This window comes from Ciconia boyciana, chromosome 6 (assembly GCF_034638445.1).
Source record: "Ciconia boyciana chromosome 6, ASM3463844v1, whole genome shotgun sequence".
Taxonomy (NCBI): Eukaryota; Metazoa; Chordata; class Aves; order Ciconiiformes; family Ciconiidae; genus Ciconia; species Ciconia boyciana.
In genome coordinates, this window is record NC_132939.1 from 51931306 (window position 1) to 51948587 (window position 17282).

Consider the following 17282-nt stretch of genomic DNA (forward strand, 5'->3'; position numbering starts at 1 on the left):
AAAAACCCCCACACCCACACACAAATGCACTTTTCTCCAGAAATTTTGGAGACAGTTTAAACTACCACCATAAAAATTGTTTTCACATTAACATATACCCACTCTGATAGATAAATAAAATGATCTAACAGTTTATACATCCAATATACAGTTAATAATTTAACTATTACTTCATTGGATGTACAATTTGCCAAGCTCCAGAAGAGAACAATTCAGTAATTGCTTTAGATGCCTTTCAGGATTTAACTCTTCAGGTTCACCAAAATAATTGCCACACTTATGTTAATGAATTTGCTGACAATCGAAAATTCTTTTGCTTGTGAAAAAGTTGTTCAAAACTAGGACGTGTGCAGTAGCAAGTATCCAGCAATAATTCTACACTATACTGGAAAGAATTCATCTACATTCTGAATTTATATACCTGTACCTTCATAAATACTTGTGTAACTCTATTTAGATAGAAAACATGCTTATTCCCTTACCAGTGAGTTGTTAGAGTATTTTTTTTATGCAGCTGACTTGTAGGACTGGAAGGTCCCTATCAAAACTGAGGCAGCTTTGCAAAAAGATTAGATTAACCCTTCAGGGCAGCGACTTTGTTAAAGACACAATATGTAACAATCAAAAAAAAGGAGAGAAAGCAGCCATGACTCCACTGTAAACTGCTTAGATTAGGAGTGTGCATCCCTTGAGAATTCTAATTAGGGTTTGCTTGGGGTTTTTTTCTTTGCTTTTTTCAATCAAATGTATACCAATTCCATAACTTGCAGACTTCCTTAGCCTTTGAATTCCCCACCACCTTTGTAGTCTAGCGAACTCTGAGACAAACTTCTCTCTTCCCGCACCCTGGGTTAAATAATTTTTTTTTTAATTGTCTGAATTGCCTGGGGGTTCAGTTGCTCTTTGCAGCTATTAAGATCCATATTGACAAGGATCTCACAATGCCATATCGTACCAGTTTGGTACGTGAACCAAAAAAACGACTGTCAGCTTAAACTCACACAAGGGACCACAGTCTATAGTTGTCGTATATGTTACCATAACTAACTTTGCTCATATCCCATAGGGGAGGATATGGAGGAGGAGCAGCTGAGGGAACTGGTGCTGTTTAGCCTCGAGAAAAAGAGGTTCAGGGGAGACCTTATGACTCTCTACAGCTACCTGAAAGGAGGTTGTAGCGAGGTGGGTGTCAGTCTCCTAAGTAACAAGCCACAGGACAAGAGGAAATGTCCTCAAGTTGTGCCAGGGGAGGTTTCGATTGGATGTTAGGAAAAATTTCTTCACCGAAAGGGTTGTCAAGCATTGGAACAGGCTGCCCAGGGAAGTGGTTGAGTCACCAACCATGGAGGTATTTAAAAGACGTGTAGATGTGGTGCTTAGGGACATGGTTTAGCAGTGGACTTGGCAGTGCTAGGTTAATGGTTGGAATTGATGATCCTAAGGGTCTTTTCCAATCTAAATTATTCTATGATTCTATTTCACATTAGCCTATATGCCTAGAGTAGTAGCAAGCACTTCAATGAGTGTTGTAGTACAAACCTATCCCATGTTCACCCTATGAATTTATTCAGCTCTAGCTAAAGCAGCTATAAACGCAAATTATAGCTTTTACCTTCTAAAGGTGTGTAGTGTGGCCTTAGATATAATGAACTTACCTTGGGAGGATGCATATGGTTCAGTATAATGACCGTTGTAATGCAGCTGAGGTGGTGGAGGCATCATATAAGGCTGAGGCTTGGGCTTGGAAAGCAAGCATCTTATTGTTAGTTAAAAACTCATGATTTATTTTAAAAATAAGTCTTGAAGGTTTTTTTATATATAATGTATAATATTATATATATAATGTATAATACACACGCACAAAGCCTTAGTCTTAAACCATTTCTAAATTTGCAAGGTAAGTTTCTCCTGCGAGGTCGTACAAGAAATAATTTTTTAAAAAAAGCAAACAAAACCAAAACCACACACCACCAACCCAAGACTGTATCTTGCCATCTGACATCTAGGAGTGTCCTAGAGAAGTATCCTAGAGACAGAGCAATCAAACTAAAAATAGAAGTGTTTAAAATATTTTTCATTGCAATTATTTTAATTCCATTATTCAAATATTATATACCAGCTTTTTCTACAGGTCAGAAAAAGTTCGTCACATATTGGACTCCTCTTTTTCACTGCTCATTTTATTTCACTGAAGGAAACTAATGTCTGATTCAAAGTCAACCGAAATCCATAAAAATGCAAACAGAAAACTATTTGCCCTCCTTACCATAGACATCCTGGACGAAGACCGCCTCCTAACAGGATTCACTGTAACAGGCTGGGTTTGTCTACAGAAGGAATTTTATGGTGAGAAATGATTCTTAACACCACCAAGACCTATTTCAAACCTTGGAAAGTGCTCCCAAGTTCAGTTAAACATCACTCTACATTTCTTTGAGCCAGGACCTGTGTTAAATAGTCCTTCCCAACAGCCTCAAAAGGAAAGAGCTCTGTGCATAAGCCACCATCGCAGACAGTCTAAGCAGCATGACAAAACCAGGACCGAAATACCTCAATTATTTCTTTGCCTCTTTTCTATGAAGCATAAAAAGGAGACATCCCTGAAGCACTGCAGCAGAGCAGAAAAAGCAGTGGAGTAACTGGAGCCTAGTTCCAAATTTGAACCCCATATAAAATCTCATACTGTAAGTTACCTGTCCTACAAGACCAGACATAAAATTGTTTACAGAATGTAACGTTACAGATGTTACAGGAACTGGAAAGCACGACTATACTGCATGAGCATTTGTATGTTCTAACATTCAAGCTAACGGTAATAAATTTTCCTAATTTGTTGGATTGCCTCCAGGATCTAAGGTTCAGAAACCTTAAGCTCCTTTTTCCCCACGCTACACTGCACCTGTACCCTGCATCTTGCAGCAAGACAGAGGTCAAAAGACAGCAGAATAACACAGAATAACACAGAATAACCATGAATAGCTCACCCTTTGGGAAGTGAAGGACGAGAAAGGATTGGAAAGCGTGGAAGGGAAAGAATGAGGGAAGATTTCTGAGAGCCCTCCTCAGGTGGAGAGTCCAGGGAATCTCTAAAGACAAGGTACATACAGATAAAGAAAAACACCCCTGAACTTAATACAGGCACGCATAAGTTTTCAGCAGCAGGACCAGATGACAGGGAATCTTCAAGTAGAGATAGAAAAGTTTTTTTGAGGTCTTTACTATTACTAAAACCATGTTGTGGTGAAAAGGTTAAAATAAGTAAACCTAGAAACTGACATTCAATACAGGACTATAGAACTGACATTATTCAGATAGCAATGCGCGAGTCCCACAAATGCCCTACTTCTACCAATATTTCTTATCCCTCTCACAGGGCAGACAGGTTTACAAGCTTAGAGGTATGAGGTCTACTCTACTCCAAATTAATCTTGCTATTCCAAAATAAATTAGCATTAAACCCACTAGCGAGTCATCTGTGGTACAAAATATTCCATTATCTTTCCACTGGCCTCAGCAAATTTTGGACCAACCCCTCCATAGCTATCTTCTCGTGTACAAAGAAGAAGAATGGAACATTTGGGAATCATGTTTTTTTATGACAGACTATTCACTGGGTCTAATTCTCTATTCTTGGACTGAAGTAACTTAACTGAAGGAAAGAGGAGTAGTTCAAATTCCAGACCTTGATTTACAAGTTGGAGACCAGCCCATTTAAATTTAATTTGATGAATTGTATTAAACTTACTTTGCACTGGTGCTACTTGAGCTATATGGATTCCATGGATATCCAAAGGACCACATACCTCTCAGCTGTCAATCCAGCACATTTCAGGAGTGCTTCACATACACTTCCCGCCCTTTTAAAGGCCTCTAGAGTGTCCTTTCAGAGCAGTTCACCCAAACCCAGGCCAAAATCCCAGTGATTCCAGTAGCTCACAAACATTCTAGCAATAGTAGCCCCCAAAGCAACTAAAGTCTGTCACAGCACTGAGATCCAGCAGCAGGGACCAAACACTATTACTTTTGGTAAGATTTCAGTGCTTAATATTGTCCTCTGTTATAAAGCACAACATGTTTGAGAACTGGTGATAAGTATTTTCTCAAAAAAGATTAAGGAAAAAACCCAAGTCATTAATTACTACCATCTAAAAAGGACAGTAAAGACATTACAGAGGTTATAAAAGATTTCACTTCCCAATGGAAGCTTCAAGGGTACCAAGAGTTCTGCTAATGTATTCTACTTACAGGCTGCATTTATTTAGTCTGTAAAATTTGTGTCTAGCCACACACATCCTCCATACATATTTTGCTGTTTCCATATCTTCCTGCCAAAAAACAAAAACAAAATTTGTGTATTAGGTCAAATATGCATACCCTTCACTTGCTTTCAGACAAGCCACTGAAATTTTTAAGATTAAGTTAGCATTGACCAATTTTGTTTTAATATAACTTCATTACTGTCACCAGGTTTTCCCTAAAACTGTACTTTGTGGGCCTGAACATGCACTGTAGCCTAACAATTTTATTAGATTTATGAAAGTTGAAAGTAGAAGCCTTTTGATGAAGCCACTCTTATCAGCTATAACACTAACACAATTTACAGTGTGTGTATATATATATATATAAATAATGTCATAAGATTGTCAACAGCTGCCTTCTTGACAAAGGCTACCGGTAGATGCTACATAAAATTAATTCCGCATGAAACACCGTGGCCCATTCTAGCAAAGCTCTAAGACCATGCTTATCATTAAATGCCACTGATTTAAAAGTCAAAAAACCATGCCAGAAATTTTACTGGAATAGATGAAAATGTTTATGACCACCTGAACCAAACTTGTCAATGTACTCAACATAAAAGGTCAGATTTTTAATGCCTTCCCATAGAAAGCTAGCTAGAGACAGTATTATTACTTTTGACTCACTCATACAGTTCCAAGTTGCTAAATATATAAAAAGTAGTTTTTATCCTTCGAGTTAAATTAGCAGTCTTAATTTTTGAGTTTTTACTGATGCGTTAGTGAAAAAATAAAAGTCTACTCACAGTTTGGAATTGGATGGTCTCTTCTTTGTTTGCCAGCTCTAATGCAAAAAAGGATTTGTTGTGGGACATGTTGGCAATATCATGCCACCTGCAGACAAAAGGAACAGAACACGACTGGCAAGCTCTGATTTTCAAACCACACAAAATGCAACTGAAGAACAGAACCACCACCAAGAATACGGATAAATAAAAAGTTCAATCTATCTGAACAAGTTGCAGACCATCACTTCCATATCCATTAAATGACTGCTGAAAGGAAAATATGTATGTGACTTTTGAAGATGCGCAATGTGTACAGTAATAAGTTTATTACTTGCCTTCCACTTGAAATTTAAGTGTTCTTAAAAAAAAAAAAAAGAATCAAATTTGGACAAATTTAGTTATCAGTAAATTATAGTGTCCGGACTGCTTGAAAGCAAACCATACATTGGGGGGGCAGGGGGAGAATCTACACTAAACAAAGCCATTAAGGCATTATTATACATATTTTCTAGAACTCTTGCATATTGACAGATGAGAAAAAGTTAGATTGCAAGAAATATAATACCAGATATTTATTCAACTTCTTGTTAGATATAAATGTAGTTTGATCCATTACTATTATGTTAGTGTAAATAAAGCCTATATCATTGATTTATTAAAAGATTATTCTGCAGTGCACAAACACAGGGAAAAAGCATGATCTACATACAGGACACTTTCTAAAGGTATTATATGACTTCCATTTTCATTCTATAGATGTGGCTGATAGCATTTTCTATAGCTACTCACCATCACATGCGTGAGGTAGAGAAACAATGTCCCCATTTTGATGCAGAACAAAGACCCCTCAGATTTAAGGCCTTGGTTTATAGGCATTTATGGAGGCAATTATGAAATTACTTGAACCAGTCTGAAGCATAACCCAGCCTTTGTAAATTGTACTAGTGGGTCATTTGTCTATGCTTTTTTGCCACCCAAATACCATGATATATCTATCCCCAGTAGAACTGCCCGTAGCCATACAACAAATAAGCAACAGAGCAGAAAACTGGATCCTGAAATTGGAATATGACTACTTTCTGATGCTCTCCAATGTGCAACTTTTGTCTTTTGTGGATGCACACACACACTGCATCCACAATTCTTTGGGAAATTATGTGAAATGCATGGACAAAGCTTACTCCTCTTCCCTGCGTGCTTGGAAAGTCAGACAGCAGAGCTGTTGCTTCATTCTGCAAGAAAGCAGAGTAGGGCACTTCTGCCATTCTATACAACTAAGAAGAACTTGGCATCAGCTCTCCTATCAGCAGCAGAGATAGAGATTTTCGTGAAGGACAGTTAACAGTACTGAATTTATAAATTCTATTAAACAAAACCACTAACAGAAAGAAGAACAGTTGCTACTTTCTCTAACCCCAGAAATTCACGATGAGTTCCAGTAACTGTTGGACCACAGGATTTCAAGATTCTGTTAATATTCAGCCAAAAATTCAATTCTAGAAGATTAAAGTTCACTAAGAATAAAGCCTTTCTTGCTCTAGTGATAACTGCAGGTTACTAAGATTAATTAAAACCAAAAAATCTTGATATGTATAATTTGAAATTTATTCCAAATTCTGTCCAAAGATGCCCAAGCAACCCTTCCTGAAGTCAGTGGGAATCAGGCCATTTCACACGAAGACTGAATTAACTGTTAGGTAAGTTGCAGGCATGCCTATGTCTATAATTTAACTATCAGAACATTAAATAATAAACTAAAACAATGTATGAATCCAAAATAATGAAACAAATGTTATCATGTGACTCTCCTCTATTTCTTTATATATAATATATGAAAGGAACTCCTGGATAATTTTACAATTGAATATTTCTAAGTAAATTGATGTGCCCATCTTAGGACTTAAGATGTTCTATGTGTACAGAGTTGCTCCTTTTTGACTCAGTAAATGTTTTGCAATGGAATGTATATTAAGCGTTCATCTCTTAGAATTAATCTGGCTTAAAGAGATTCATCCTGCAGTCAATACATTGAAAAATTCCCATGGACTTCAGTATTCACTGTAGCATGACAACTACAAGACTACGTTCAGGTTTATCAAATGAATAAAAATACCTCATATCTAAGAGTCACTCATGCTAGTGAGGAACACACATAAAACATGAAGTGCACAAAGATATTTTAAGAAAGAACAGTACTAACCTAAATACAACAGGAGGACGACCATTTTTGTGTTTCACAAAGATACCATCAAGACATGCTCCAATGAATATGTCACTTCCTTGGCTGTCCTGTAAGAAGTTGCAAAAAATTATGCAAATACAGAAAAAAAGTCTTTGAAAGCAAAGTTACATGAGAAGCAACTACTTTTACAATTCTGGGAAAGAAAAGGGGTGGTGTGGTTTTTGGTTTTTTATTTATTTTTTGGCAGAAAGTAACCATTTTTACATAGGGGGAAAAAAACCAACCGAGACAAAGATGAAAGCCCTGTTTACCTTTGCAGGATAGGTCTCTTCACCATAGCCTTCCATTCTCTCTACTTCTTGCATATATAACATTTCTGCATCAGGAGGAGTAAGGCCTCTACAAATGAAAACAACGATCAGCCAGTACTGTCAATAGAAAAAAAAATCATCTTTGTTTTACTCTGACTGACACTGTCAAAGCTTGAAAAGCATCCCCAAGACATCCAGGCAACCATCAAATCATGCTGTTTTCATCCGTAGCAAGGGCTGATATATTTGTCTCAGCCTTTACACTTTGATTCTAGTAACTTCTTTCTCTCAGGCATCTCTAGGGGTAAATGGCAACAAAGACCAGTTAAAATTATCATCTCTGCTAATGGCAGACAATTATCACATCCTTATTCAAATCCATCATTGTCACCATATTTTCTCACTTTATCAGAATAATTGTTCTGGCACATGTGTTCAAGACCTGAATTTCTCCTACTGCAGTATACACGTTTAGGACCAGTATGAAGTTTGATGCTTCCCATTTCAGGAAGGGAGTCTCATTTTCTAATGCTAACAGAGTTTTAACTGTAATGGTTTGAAAATATGAGAAGGACAAGATCTGTAGGTAAAGGTAATATTTTTTTTTTTAATTAGACCAACTGGCAAATACAATTTTCTCACAGACTTGCAGTAGTGTCACAGGAATTAAAACATTGTGTTTCCCTACCTACCTCAGTTGATCTCATAAAAGACACAATCTCTACCTGCAAAATCCTGTCATGCTCATTCTTATGTCTCTCAATACTTTTTCAATCATCAATCTCTCTGTTTTTTCATTTTTTCCTAGTGTCACGCAGATTAAGTTTTCTTTGCTGAACCTTAACCATGCAATCTTGTTACGAAAGTACTTCAAAGATAAATGAATTTGAAATTTTCAAAATGTTGTTTTAAAACAATACAGGAAAAAATAATCAGTATTACTCACATAGTCACAAACATTTTTCACTGATGAACTGACAACAGAGAACTTAAGTTTCCTTTGTCTTGGACTACTGCATCTTAGCTACCTTTTACTTAAGATCATAAGCATTCTGGCACAGTGACTGCCTCTACATGTCTACTGTCCTCAGTATCTGCCAATGGTGTTCATCAAGAAACATCCTTACTGGGGTCACAACTTCATATAAAGAAGTTTCAGAAACATTATACAGGTGAAGTCACACTATTTAATTGTGTCCTGTATTCTTAATTTTCAAGCAGAATCGTCTTGTTTATTTTAACAGTCATTCTGTTCTCTCTTCATTTTCATTCATCAAAAATTCTCGTAATTTTAATGCAGATGTATCAGTGGAAAATTCATTTAAATGGGAAGTGGAATTAGTGCAACTGTCTTCTGAGATTCCTAACTTCCTGAGCTACTGAAGCAATCACATCAAAATTAGGCAATAAAGACTTTTAGAAATGTTACCTGTACTTCTGATGTAGCAAGGCAACTTTCTGTGTTGCTTCTTCCAATATTTTTTCTTCTTGTAGCCAACCCTTAAGGTAAGATAGACTTTATAGAATGAAATACAAGAAATTCTACAAAATTAGATGGTTATAGTTTCTTTACACAGGCAAATCAACCCTCCACTCTAGTCTTGGAGCTTAGATACTGTAATATGCACACAAACAAAATCAAAAAGCACAAACATTGTTTTGAAGTGGTTTTACTCACTTTCCCATCTCCACCCCAACCTTCTTTTCAGTGTAATATACAATGAAATTGAAGAGATCTTGCAACATCTTTGCTTCTGTGGAATATAAGGTATCATATCTCACTCCAGTCTCAAAGAAAACCTTTACTGAATTTGACAATCTAGGGAGCAGCAAGCTAGATGGATCATGAAGTCTTTAATAATGATTTGTATTAACCAATCTAAAGAAAGATTTAAATTTATCAATTTAAGAATTTATATTTATCAATTTAAAGTACTTACCACTGGAAACAAAGCAAATCTTTGTAGAAACTCCTGAGATTCATACTGATCATAGTCTCCAAAATCAGCTAAAAAATAAGAAATTTATTGGGTTCAAACATTTGTAACAAAATGATTCAATACCCGATTAATTGCAGCAGGATCTCCAAATAGCAAATCTCCATCCTATTGAACTACAATCTGAAAGTAAAACAATGGTACAAACTAACCAGTAATGTTTATGAAGAGGAAAAGTAAAAATACATCCCATCTTTTTACCTTGTTCGGACAAATTGGCAACACTCCTCGTGGATAGAAAAGGAGAAGAAATGATAAAACAATCAGAGTGTTGCTCCAAGTTCCTTGGGTTTTTATTTGTTTGGTTTTTTAATTACAGAATGGTTGAGGTTGGAAGGGGCCTCTGGAGATCTAGCCCTAAGCAGGGTCAGCTACAGCAGATTGTCTCAGAGCCTTCTCTGGTCAAGTTTTGAACACAGATGATTGAGACTACAACTTCTTTGGGCAACCTGTTCCAGCATCTCGCCACTCTCACAAGAGAAAACTTTTATTACGTTTGGACGAAGTTTCCTATATTTCAATTTGTGCCCGTTGCCTAAGAAGAGTCTAGCTCTACCTTCTTTACTCCCTCCCGTCAGATACCTAATTACTTGCAGTATAGCACCAGACTGCTCCAACTCGCAGCTGGACTCAAACACTGCACAGAGCATCTGGAGCACCCTTCCGCTCTCGAGTCTTCTACAGCTCCCTGCACCCAGACATGCAGAACGTGGGACCTAGAAGCCTTCCCAGACTCAGAGGCATGCTCAGAAGGGACTTAACAGTTTTGATTTTAATAACCGTTTTGATTTTATGTCATGCCAAAGGGCATTCCAAGGTATTTGCCTCTTTTTCTGTTGCCAGGAAAAAACTAGCCAACATTTCAAAGAAGAGAAATAAAACAATCTAAATTGGAAAAGTTATGCACCAGTCTCACAGGAGAAACTGTGGAACAGCAGTCTGTACGGAACGGCTGCTCCCAAAAATATAGACACAATCCCCAAGTATACAGATCCTATTTATGTTACCACAGATTCTCATCCATAACAGCATAATTTTAGAGACATTTAGGAACCAAATTTGTATTAAGCATTAACAATTAATATGCAAGTTATTTACAATGAAAGGGGAGAACTTGTGACACGCTACACCAACACAGCACCTGAGATAAAGCAGTGTTTAGAATTAGCCTATGGTAATTATTTTAAATACAGATCATTCTTGAAATCAGTTCACTTGAAACAGCAAACAACTGCTTCTGTTCATTCACCAGCTAAAATTAACTAACCTGCCTGGTATAAGCTACTTCAGTCTTCGGAGCACATTAATTTAGAACCTGCATTTTTTCTGAGATGTTTTTTCACTGTATTATCAACACATACAGTTTCTCTCTTATACAAGACTGAAAAAGGAATGTGAAAGCTGAAAGGATAAATATTTTCCATCTGGAAAGAGGATTATATTGAAAGATTTCTATAAACAACTCACTGAGCAGAGAGATATTTACACTGTCCAAAGATATGAAAATAACAAAGCAAGATTTTGTCAGCTGAAGACCATTAAATCCTGGCTTGGATTAAACAGATTCACTGTTATATAAACAAGGCACTAATATAATTCACCCCACTCCACTGGTAACCACATTTTCAAAAAACATAATCATAGTCTTTAATGTGATACTACCAACACATATAATTTAAAAAAAGACAAAAAAAACCCAAAACACTTAAAATCATTGGCAGTACATACACCTTAAGTCCCTTTCAATTTTGGCAGATTTACAACTGCTGTTAGATATACTGGAGTGGCATTCACTGTGAAGCAATATGCAGACACACTAAACAAAGCCACTGTCATTAAAAACTTTTATTTTGAGAGATTTAAGATCGAACAAGCATGTTAGCAGCGAACACCAGACATGATCAGTGCAGACAGACTTAGGACTGGTGGTTCTCTGGTGTATACTCTATCCCATCTGACCCTAGTTAGAAAAACAAAGCAGCCATTTTAATGTAGGTATCACAGAAATGGGTCTTCAGGAGTGATTTGAACATAGGAATTGTTAACAGTCTTGCATACCAACTTGAAATAATCTTAGATGTTAGGATATTTGGGAGAAGTGGAGATACAAGTACTACTGTACATTCAAATTTGTTTATTTATTAAAATGTGTCTCTCTCTCTTGTTACCATGTCAGAATAGAGTCTTCATTAACAGAAACAGATGAAAGGTCTGTCAATGTAAGCAGACGACAAGCCTTTGCCCCCAAAGGAACTCCAATGTCTAATTCAAACCCAGCTCCTGAAAATACACATTAGATCCCCAGGTACACCTCTGAGGACTGCACAGAAATACCAGCAAAGTTCAGGGCCACTGATCCCACTGTTCCCCTTCCTCAGCCCATATGACGAAGTTCCAAGGAGCAAGCCTTTCATAACTTACTGAACTGGGTCTTCGAGCGATAAATAGAAAACATGCAATAGAAAATATATTACCAAAGTTTCTAATGCAACATTAGCTAATTGGCACAATTGGCTTACTTACCCTGAACAGCTAAACCAGCCAGATGTATTGCTTGTTCCAGCGTGCAAGGAATGTTGCCCTCCAAGATATCTTTCTTTAATTGCAAATAATACTGATATCTACATGGGAAAAAAAGAAAAAGCTAACATGGGCTTCTTAATTTACAGAGAGTGCAGATGAATATGCCTGCATTTCCTAATCCTCTCTGCATTCCCCAGTTTGTGTGGAGGGTAGTCTTCCTCATCATTCAGACCCATTATTTCATGGTCTTTATTAACTCCTCCCTTAGCTTTCACACATCACTGCAGAATCAAATACTCCTACCTCTTAAAACAAAGAATCTCCACGATTTCTATCTACTACTATACCCTCATAATTTTTTTATTTTTAGCTTCTCCTTTCTTAATATTCTTATCTCCTCTTTACAATGTTCAGTACACTGCTGCTGTATTGCTGCATTGTCTTCCAATAGACCTAACAGTGCACATCCCTCCATTCACAATAGTGACTTTCATTTCTGCATTACAACCTCTGAGTACATTTTATTCTCACTTTCAAGGCACTGGTTTTTTTTCCTGGGTCATCTCTTGTGCAGGCAACCACTACTAGCTCTACCACTTGTCCACAGACTGAACCACTATTTTCTTTAATTCTTCTGCCCCTTTCAGCCATCCATGGAACACCCTATCTTGAGCCCAAAACACCTCAAAACTCAAAAATGACATTATAGCTACACAGACTTTGCCAAGAAGGGCATTTGCCTTCTATAAGTCTAGTTTTAAAAGCTTCTTAACTTCCTCATATTGTATGTTAACTCTTGTGAAGTAAGGCTTTAATACTGAAAAGATGGAGGCACATGCTGCAATTCATTCAGAGATTAGAAAGGTCAGGTAAACTCCACACAAATTTACATCAAGCTAAAAGACAGCTGTCACTGTTTAACAGTCTATTGAATACAGTGACATTTTATAAATATTGTTTAGACTCTTCTGGATCCTACTACAGAAAAGTGGTATGCCATATGACAGTAGATACATCCTTATACAACACACACAAGAACAGCTGGGACTAAACCCAGGCCAAAAAAAAAAAAGAAAAGAAAAGAAAGGAAAGCCACCACATAAAGGCATTTGGGGAAATAAATCTTCCCAGACGAGCAGTAGAACATAAGCTCTTTCCATAGAACTGCTATTAAAAGTAAACATACAAACGAAGAATCTTGACACTACCTTGTGATAGTAAAAATACCATCTCTTTTGTCTATGACATTTCCATTTCCTGGTATACGTTAAACATACAATTTGCTTAAACGTGCTTAATCTCATTTATATTGAAAAGGCACGAAAAAAATCCACAGATTTCTGAAACTAATCCAGACTCTCACTGTCATACATCAAAGCAAGTACCATCCTCTAGGACCTGAGTATAAGGTTGGCACATAAATTCCTGCCTTTTACATGGCAGCACACTGCAAAATTGCTGTTAGAGCTTCAGCATAAACATCATATTCTTTAAATAAATGCCAGAGAAGAATATTCAAGGTTTTTCAGGCAATTCAGCTATTCAGTGCAACACCACGACATTTATCTTACTCTAACACATCCTAGTACACCAACAAGCACAGAACCTGAACCAAAGATTTATTAAAACAAAAAAAAAGGAAGACCACTAGAATTACTTTTTAAGCCAGTAAAATTGCTGAGAAAAAGCCCAAACTTCAGAGTTTTCAGAAAGAAAATAGTCTTACAGAAATTACACATAAAATAAAAACTAAAGCTGCCAGGCATTGAGCAATACATTACAGCACCAGTGTCTGCACCAAGAGGCTTAACTCCCTGAAAAGCTTTCACACCACTATTAGTGGGAAAGGTCTCTGGCAAGGTATTTTGGCACCAGAGTATTTAAAGACAGTTTCATGTAACCACAGAGTAAGTTAAGCTGGAGAGGACCTCTGAGTAATCATCTGGTTCAACTCCCCACTCAAAGCAGGGCCAACTTGAAGTTGCCAGCTTAAACGGGTTAATTAATGCAAGCACATATTTCTAAAATAACAAATATATGTTTGTAATTCACTTACTGGTTTTGTACTCATTTGCCTGTTAAAAAAATAATTAAATCAGAACAACTATACACATTAAGACACTAGAAGCCAATATATAGGCCCATAGAAATAACTGGCCAGTATATATGCTCAATTTTACTTTTCCCCTGCAGTCATCATCGCTTATGTGATGTTCCCCAGATTCACAGCAGAAATGGGTTTATAATATCAAAGCTAACATCCGTCTTCATTGCACAGTGATACACAAAAAAAATCACAAGCTCAAGCTTAGCCTGTAGTTTGCCAATGTATTGTACTAAAGTACTGAAAGAAAAATAAAGGAAAGCATAGCTCAATAAAATCTGCATGTGCTTTCTGCAGGATGGACGTCCCTGAAAGCAACATATGGCTCTTCAAAACAAAAACAAACAAAAAAAAGACAAACATGAAGGGACTAAAACAATTAAAAGTCTGACCACGCAAGTATGCCTATTACTGAAAACAGGTTTGAATAGATTCCTAAGATCACCAAAACATTAGTTGTTTGCTTAGTTTATCACATATTTTAAATATTCAAAAGGGAAATAAATACACAGTTTGAACATAAATTCTGCCTAAAGTGATAATTTCCATTTCTATAGCAGTGGTGGAGGGGAAAGCAGACAATTTTTAAATAAACCATACATTTCAGAATGCTGAAAGTAAAATTATAGACACATGTATGAAGTTTACCTGGTAATCTCCTGCTGAAGCTGAGAAACAGTAGGCACATAGAACACTACTCCAAAATACACAGTTGGCTCCAAGGCATATTTGTCCAGCTGCTTTTTCAGAGGCTTGTCCAAATCTACCCATCTGCGCTGATTCTGCTTATTATAATACCACAGACTGAAATATGTAATCTGAAAAAGAGGCGTTTCAATGATGAAAAAGGTTAATATTGCGATATTAGATAAAATATATTGTATGAAAGTCTTGCTACTTAGAAATAAAGGTTTTAAAATACTGACTAAGGCTATGGGTTACTGAAAACTTAGAGAACTGGAGAGACATTTAGTATCAAAAGCGGACATTAGTTCCAGATAAGCAATCCACATACATAAGGTCCCCCACCTAAAACACTACCAAACCTACTCTTTTTTGCAAACAGCCCCTGACCCTGTTGTGGCAACTCACAGGTGTTAGTAGTAAGCATTTATGTGTGAGAGGAAAACTAAGTGAAGTGAGGAAGCAAATAGAAAATGACACCAGACAGCAGGAAGGCAAAGTGTGGCTTCTCTGGGGAACCAGCGGGCAGGCTCTCCTGGGATGCTGAAGGACAACAGAGCATGGGACAGCTGGTCAGTCAAAGACAAGCTCATTATAGCACTTGTATGGCTCATCCCACGAGCAAGAAAACGCCCAGGTACAGCAGCAAGCTACATTGCCTGAGCAGGCAACTCCCGACCAAGCCAAAACACAAAATACAGTATGCACTGGAACAGGTTGCCCTGAGAGGCTGAGGTACGTCCATCCCTGGAATGTCAAAATCCCAAAATTGAGCAACACAATCTAACTTTGATTAGATCTCCTCTGAGAAGGACTGTGGACCAGAGTATTTTTCTGTCACTCTGCAGTATAGTTCTAAATCCACACTCCACACACATTCAAAATTAAATTTCTCCACTATGTTTAAACTGATTAAAATCTGCTCCTGCAGTACTTATTTCATTCAGTTCAGTTTTTTAATTCAGGGAGGGAGATAAGGGAATGCTACGAATTACCATTTATGTCTGTAGGCATTTACATGGAAATTCTTCAAGTCCTTGCTACATACATATTATTATATGCAGAAATGGTAGAAATACCAACACCTTTAATCCAACACTTTTCTTCATATATTTTCAGATGTTTTTAACTTATAAAAAATAAAGCTATTAAGGATTAATTTTTATAAAACAAAGGACTATTCATCACAATTATTTTTTTACATCCATAATTTCTGTGAATTAGACTTGGAAAAATCGTCTACCTAGCAAACAAAGTATTTATTGCTGTTTTCTCAGAAGCTCTAGCATTTTGATGCTTTGGAGCACAGATTTGAAATTCATTGGGGAGCGACAGCTGGCAGTAGAGAAAGGTCACTTTAGTACTTTCTTGTGAAAACTCACCTATATACACATCTGAAAATTCAGATACGTACGTCGTCTTAGTTTATAGTCTAAACACGATGAAAAGTCTACCCTCATGGGATTCTGGCTATCCCTTACAGCCCTGACAGGCTGACTACGCGCGTAACAACCCTGGCACGGGCAGTTATGCTACATCTCAAACTTCAAGGACAGCAGTGAAGTCAATGCTCTGTATCAGCACAGATCATTAAGTAATTTTGGGCACAAAAGTCAAGGTGTAGCATTAAGTTAAAAAACCCATCTATTCCATAAAAGCATTTTCTCTGGGAAGTTACCAAAACTGCGAAATTAGAGCCAATTCTAAGGCATAATCTTCCTTTGACGTTGCATCCTGGCAAAATGTACTTCTTTGCCCCTGTCTAAATTAGAATCAACACAGTTTTAAGTGATTGTTGGTGGGGTTTTTTTCCCCCCAATGTTTAAGAAATAAATCCTCTAAATTGAAATTACTGTTACCACGTAATTGCAAAATCAGTATTCAGAAGATTAAAAAAGTTAGGATGAAGTCTGCCCATTTAACCTCAATTAAGATCCCTTCTGCAAACTCTAAGACAACTCTGGTCTTATTTGATAAAAAGGCAGGCTGTAATACAAAAATTAAATTGAATTAGAACTGCTCATAGAAGAAAAAAGCAGTTTTTCAGTATAGTGGAAGAGATCTGGAGAAAAGGAAGAATGCTGATATATACAAAATAGTTTCATGGTTGGGAAAGTTTAAAAATCACTATAGAGAAACAGACTGTATTCCCACATGACAAACAGAGCTCTCTTGTAAAGCAAATCCTACAAACAAAATTTTTCCCAGGTGGACACTGTGTGCTCTTCACTTCTGAATTCTGAAAACCAAGAGTCAAATTTAAGAAGTCATAAATACTTCCAGTTTCAAGAGGACAAAAGGAATATGGCTCTGAATACAAATACTATAAACAACGCTGTTTTCTAAATTTCTCAGTCCAGGCACACAAAGTTTGCTGACACCTTAGACAACATTTGCTTTTATTTCTGTGCTTCAATACCCCAACCATAACATATAGTGTGTGGTGACCTCCGCC

The 17282-nt window shown here is 36.9% G+C and overlaps 1 protein-coding gene across 3 annotated transcripts in view; it reads right to left on the minus strand.

The window, feature by feature from the left end:
• PTPN21 (protein tyrosine phosphatase non-receptor type 21) overlaps positions 1-17282 on the minus strand; it is a 47968-nt gene that overhangs the window by 17279 nt on the left and 13407 nt on the right. For 2 of the 3 annotated variants that reach the window (XM_072863947.1, XM_072863946.1), the window contains exons 3-12: positions 14792-14961; positions 12040-12137; positions 9460-9527; positions 8949-9019; positions 7520-7607; positions 7227-7315; positions 5045-5132; positions 4246-4325; positions 2267-2327; positions 1656-1740 (exon numbers count right to left, since the gene is read on the minus strand). In XM_072863947.1, coding sequence (XP_072720048.1) covers positions 1656-1740; positions 2267-2327; positions 4246-4325; positions 5045-5132; positions 7227-7315; positions 7520-7607; positions 8949-9019; positions 9460-9527; positions 12040-12137; positions 14792-14961 — 898 coding nt within the window. Of the gene's footprint in view, positions 1-1655; positions 1741-2266; positions 2328-4245; positions 4326-5044; positions 5133-7226; positions 7316-7519; positions 7608-8948; positions 9036-9459; positions 9528-12039; positions 12138-14791; positions 14962-17282 lie in introns of those variants that run through there. The other variant, XM_072863948.1, reaches the window with a different exon arrangement.